At 36.5% G+C, this 6326-nt stretch overlaps 1 protein-coding gene across 1 annotated transcript in view; it reads left to right on the plus strand.

Annotated features, from left to right (window-relative positions):
- Positions 1-6326, plus strand: part of SMURF2 (SMAD specific E3 ubiquitin protein ligase 2) — a 50502-nt gene that overhangs the window by 38968 nt on the left and 5208 nt on the right. Inside the window, exons 10-12 of the mRNA XM_012659521.1 lie at positions 339-453; positions 2521-2699; positions 3540-3677. Coding sequence (XP_012514975.1) covers positions 339-453; positions 2521-2699; positions 3540-3677 — 432 coding nt within the window. The remainder of the gene's footprint in view (positions 1-338; positions 454-2520; positions 2700-3539; positions 3678-6326) is intronic.

A 6326-nucleotide genomic window follows, 5' to 3' on the forward strand; every position in this document is an offset into this window, starting at 1 on the left:
AAGTTGTCCAAAATTTGAGCAAGAAGTGACTTCAATATAATAAAGTTTTTATTTGCTATTTGCAATAATAATGAGATATGGCAGTGGTGTATTTTTCCAATGTGATCTTATATAACAAAAGTTAGTTCTTTATTTCCTTTTATTAATTTAAAAAATTCTTTGCTAAAGTGATTAGTGGCATATCTTCCATTGAAGTACTAACCCTGACCCTGCTTCACTTCCGAGATCAGACGAGATCGGGCGCATTCAGGGTGGTATGGCCGTAGATGATTAGTGGCATATCTTAATAAAAATGTACTCATTAACAAAAAATCCCTTTGTCATGTATCGTTTTCTAGGGAATGGTTATATCTCTTGTCACATGAAATGTTGAATCCATACTATGGCCTCTTCCAGTATTCAAGAGATGATATCTATACATTGCAGATAAATCCTGATTCTGCAGTTAATCCGGTATGATTTGTAGTTATGATGTGAATTAAATTCTGACCTACAATGTTTTTCATCTTTAAATGTCAATGTAGTTTATTATGTAGGAATTATTTGTCCTTGTCCTGGTTACAGCCTTTGACTCAGCAATTCCTCTTCTAGAAAATTTCCCAGGTAAATGATTATGGATATGTGTAACAATTTGGGCACAGGGATGTTTATTGTTTATAGTAGCCCCCAATTGGAAACAACACAGTTGTCCACAAGAGGGGAAGGAGGATTGATTAAATCATGACATAAAGCAGAATAACATGAGTGGTTAAGAACATAGATTCTGGAATTAGAAAGATGTGGACTCATATTCCTGGTCTCATTACTTACTAGCTTTGCGATCTTTGGCAAGTTCATTGACTTAGGCCTTAATTTTATCATTGTTAATAATAATAGATATGGTTTATAACTCAGAGAGGAGTTGTGAGAATGAAATGAGACCCTGTACATTAAGCATTTAGCACAGTGCTATCCATTATTAACTCTATTATACGTTATTAAGCATTCAACAAAAGTTAGTTATTGTTAACTTATTGTTTTTATATTCTGTTATCTTTCCATTCAAGGGCATGCTCCGTAGCCACTAAAATGATAATATGGGATAATAGTTAATGACATGTAAAGATGTTCATGATATGTTAAGTGACAAGAAGATTACCAAGTAGTGTGATAAAACTTTGGCAATATGTATATATGTCAACATTGAAAGGCTCTACACTATAATACTGACAGGTTATCTCAGGGTATTAGATCATGGGTGATTTTTACTGTTTTGCTTGTCTGTATTTTATCTAAATATTTAATAGTGAGCATATGTATTAAACTATTTTAAGGTAAAAGGAAGGTTTAAAGATGATAAAGATTACTTTGTAAATAGAGAAGTAAAAGTATTTAAAAATACAAATATCTAACAAAACAGTCTATAATGAAAGACCAAATATATTTAAATATGGTGGAAATGTTAGATTCATTGCAAGGAATTCTTCATTAAGGGAAGATTTTTAAGTGAAGGTTCTTTTGGGGGCACCCACCATTCCACTGTCATAACAACAGCTTACATTTGTTGAGTGCTTACCATACTCCAGGCCCAGTGCCATGGGTTTCATCACCTCATTTTACTCCTCAGAGACCCTTTTCGGATACTATTATTACCATCGTATTTCCAGGGGTTAATTTGCCCGTATGCATCAGTAGCTAGCAGAAAAATGACTCTAATCCAAGTCTGACACCAAATCTGTGCTCTTAAATCTATGTCGTTTTCATACTTAATTTCTGGTTAGGTCTAGGAAGTAGGGAGGTTTAGGGTTAAAAGATTTTTCCATGACAAAGGGCTCAGCAGGAGGTGAGAGGAGGAGGAAGAGAACAGAATGTGCAAGTGGTTTAATGAAGCTGCAGTGGGACTGTAGTTTGGGTTTAATTTCTAAAAGATAAATTTTACCAAGTGAGTACACCATTTGAGAGAGGCATTGACTGTGTGTAATATGTCTGTGGTCCCCAACCCCTGGGCCGCGGACTGGTACTGTGGCCTGTTAGGGACCCGGTGGCAGAATTGGGGTGGGGGGCCCACCATGAAACTTAGGAGGCAGGGGGGTGCACAGCAGGAGGGCAGGAGGTGAGCTGCAGGTGAGTGAGTGAAGCTTCATCTGTATTTATAGCCTTACAGTCGCTCCCCAGCTCCCCATCACTGGCTCCAATCATCACCTGTTAAGTTCTGTGTTCTGAACAAACCCCACCCCCCACCCTTGCCCGGTTCCGTGGAATAACTGTCTTCCCTGAAACTGGTCCCTGGTGCCAAAAAGGTGGAGACTGCTGTAATATGTAGTTTTATAATGATTCAGAGAATCTTGAGCAGGCCCTATAGAAATATTCCCTACTAATTATTGAGCTTTGATGTGATAAACCTATTCCATTTAAATAGTTGTAGAGTACAAATTTGATACTTATTAAAAAAATTAATGTTGCTTCAATATTTAAGTTTTATTAAAAATTCCCTGGATAGTTTCTAACTTGAGTATTTATATAAACTCTTTTCAATTTCAGGAACATTTATCATATTTCCACTTTGTTGGACGAATAATGGGAATGGCTGTGTTTCATGGACATTATATTGATGGTGGTTTCACGTTGCCTTTTTATAAACAGTTGCTTGGGAAGTCGATTACTTTGGATGATATGGAGTTAGTTGATCCAGACCTTCATAACAGTTTAGTGTGGATACTGTATGTATTGAGTCTTCTGTCTATTCATTATACTTAAACTCTGAGCTTAAAAAAAAGTTTCAAAACTGATGTGCTTTTATAAAATTTAAAAAATTTTGCACACAAAATATTGAGTGGTTATCTGAGCAATAGGACCACATAAGACTTTTTTCCTTCCTACGATTTCCCTATACATTTCAAATTCCTCAAGTTAGTGTTATTACTTTAAAAAGGAAAAAAATCTATATATTCTGTTTGTAAAAGTACTGGATATGATGATTTCTTCAACATGATGCAAGTTCTGTTCCAATCCTGCATGTATTAGAATAGCAAATTCCTGCTGCCATCACTTTTAATAAAGGGGTGATTTTGTGAACCATACTTTAAAACTAGGAACTAATTCTGTTTAAGGTAAGAACTAATTCTGTTTTGTAAGTGGTCATTAGTTTACAAAGATACAAAAGCATTATTTATTTTTACAAAATACACAAGTAGCTCTGTCTCACTGGGGATACTTAGGCATTTGGTCTCTTCGGGTTCCCAGATTCAGTAGGACTCTTATCTGAATGCCAGACATAAGTGAAATTTTCCTATGTTGATGGTTCTAGCAAAGTCCAGCTTTGACCAGGGCTCTTTCTCATTACTCACGAAGTGAAACGTTTCCTCTGTTTACTAAGGTTAAAGCTTTTTGACTTTTCTGAAAGAAGTAGGTGATGTGGTAGGATAAGAACTCATAAGCATAATCTGACTTTGTTGTATATGAAACTATCTTAGTTTTATGTGTCTCACCAATTAATACACCTAGAGGATCTGTGTTTTAGGCTTCCCAGTTATATATCTTTCCCTCTTTTTCCTATCCAGTGAGAATGACATTACAGGTGTTTTGGACCATACCTTTTGTGTTGAACATAATGCATATGGTGAAATTATTCAGCATGAACTTAAACCAAATGGCAAAAGTATCCCTGTTACTGAAGAAAATAAAAAAGAATATGTCAGGTAAACAATTCTGTGTTCTCAAGGGTGAGAATTTTTTTTTAATGCTCTAAAATGGCAGTATGAAAAAACATTTAAGTATTTAGGTAGAATTACTACTACAAAACAGGCTTCCATAGAATTTAGTGGTGTATAAAAAACAACCCTCTTATTATTTCTCACAATTCCAGGGGTCATTAGTTTGGGCAAAGAACAATAGGGATGGCACACTTCTGTTCCATGAGATGTCAGCTAGGACTGAAACACACCAAGCTAGTGTCTTCACTGACATAGGTGATACCTCAGCTAGAATTAGCTCAAATGGCTGAGGGCTGGCTGGAACGGCTCTTGACGCTGGGGTCATTGTCTGGGGCCCACTTCTCACTGTTGGCTGGGTTCCTTGGTTTTCCCCATGTGGTATCAAAGGCCTCTCCCTCTTCCCACAGCCTCTCTCCCTCCCTCCCAGCAAAATAGCCAGACTTCTTATGGGGTGGCTGCCTTTCTAGATCACAAAAGCAGAAGCTGCCAGATCTTTTTAAGGCCTAAGCCTGATACTGGCCAACATGACTTGTGCTGTATATTTTGGCTAAACTGAATCAGCTCGTTCGGTGTAGAGGAGAGGCTGTACAAAGGTGTGAATACCAGGAGACATGGGGCACTGGGGCCATGTGTAGTGTAGCTATCACAAGTGGCAATTCAGAAATGTTTCTGTGCTGTATATTGTAAGCACTTAGTCTGTTTATAAATGAGCACATTGTGAGTTCAGGGATAAATATTAAAAAATGTTCTTCAGGTTTTCTAAAATAAAAATAAAGATTGAGGAGGCTGAATGTGGTGGCTCACACTTGTAATCCCAGCACTTTGGGAGGCCAAGGCAGGAGGATTGCTTGAGCCCAGGAGTTCAAGACCAGCCTGGGCAACATAGCTAAACCCTGTCTCTACAAAAAATAGAGAAAAATTAGCCAGGCATGGTCTCTGCTAGTCAGGAGGATTGCTTGAGCCCAGGAGTTCGAGATTACGGTAAGCTATGATCTGTCCACTCTGTTCCAGTCTGGGCAATGGGACAAGACCCTGTCTCCAAAAAGAATTTTGAAGCATTGGGTTAATTTGGCCTATGATAACTAAAGTCTTCTAAACATAAAACCGTGGTAATCAAATTTAGGAGTTGGAACTTCACTATATTTACACAGAAACATGTATGCTGTATTTTTTTATATTCAATTTTTTGATATTCTCAAAATCTATCGGCTAAAATTTTCCTAGTTTACAAATGAGTCTTGTACACTGTTGATGGAAGTGACACTGGTGTAGCTTTTTGGGAAAGCAGTTTGATACCAGCCACCAAAATAACCATGTACATGCCCTTTAACTAGCAGCTTCATGTTTAGGGCTCTTCTGCAGATATATACATGCAATTAAAGAAGTGTGATAAAGGATAGTGAAATATTACTTATTAAAAAAAACTAATAAAATGTTTTTAGAGAAGATTGATTAAATACATTCAAGAGGATATTATGTGAATATTTAAAAGAAAGACTGCATAAGAGGTCAAATTTAAAAAGCAAGTCTTAGGAGAATTATGTAGGAACAAAATCTGTGGTGTTTAATTATGTGGAAGATGTTCAGGATGGCTACACACCAAATACAGTGTTTGCCTAGGATGAGGGAGCAGAGGTGATGGGCCTGGAAATAGCAGAAAAAGGGTAAAAGAATGAACTTTTAGGTTTTACTTTGTCTTCACAGTTAATGTTTGATTTTTCTTTATATATGTAATAAGCATTCATTATATTTCTAATGAAAAAATAAAAGAACAGGTTGGAATTTCCTAAGTCTTAGTAGTGTGTCATTTCCAGGATCTAGTGTGTCCTACTCAATCCCTGGATTCTACTCTCCTGAGTTTAGTCATGCTTACAGCACAGTAATAATCCCTTGCCAACTGTAGGTATTATGATATAAAAAATTACAGAGAAAAACTTTCACAGTTTTGCTTTCCCATTAACCCAACATACAAAAATGAGGTTCTCCAAAGGATATAATGTTAACTTATTTCTTAAAGAAGAGAACTATTTCACCAAGTTTGGAAAAGGAAATGTAGATGACAAATTTGACAGATGAGTGAGTTCCATGATGTGTGAGATGAAGAGGTGTTCCTGGGTAGATAAATAAAAGCAGTTCACTTACAAATCCTACATTCACACAGTAGATGAGGTTTAGTGCACTTTTTGTTGGTAAAATTACGTCTTCCAGAATTTTTACAGCCTCCAGGGAACAAATGAGTATTTTATCAAAAAGTGCTTTCTCATTTTGGATATGAGGATTCTCTACCTCCACTTCCCTCATGGATCGCCCTCAAATATAAACAAAATACCTAACACAATCGGGTTTTATTTTCAAGTAAAACCAGAAATAGTCATTTTTGAGCGAATGGGCTCTTTACTCTGGTTATTGGCACGTATCTTATAAATTTAGAAAGAAATTTCATCAAGATTTTAACATCAGAACCATCTAAGCTCTAGAAGACTTCTAGTTCGCTAGGAGTTGCTCTGATTGGAAGAGTTGCTTTGTTAATGCTGCTTTTGCTAGTAGAAGGTTACCACTTTTTATCAACATTAAACTGCCTCACAGCTCAGGATTCTTTTATTCCCTTTAGTCTGAGATGATTTTTTAGACTTA

The sequence above is a fragment of the Propithecus coquereli genome, unplaced genomic scaffold, assembly GCF_000956105.1.
Source record: "Propithecus coquereli isolate 6110/MARCELLA unplaced genomic scaffold, Pcoq_1.0 Scaffold119, whole genome shotgun sequence".
Classification (NCBI taxonomy): Eukaryota; Metazoa; Chordata; class Mammalia; order Primates; family Indriidae; genus Propithecus; species Propithecus coquereli.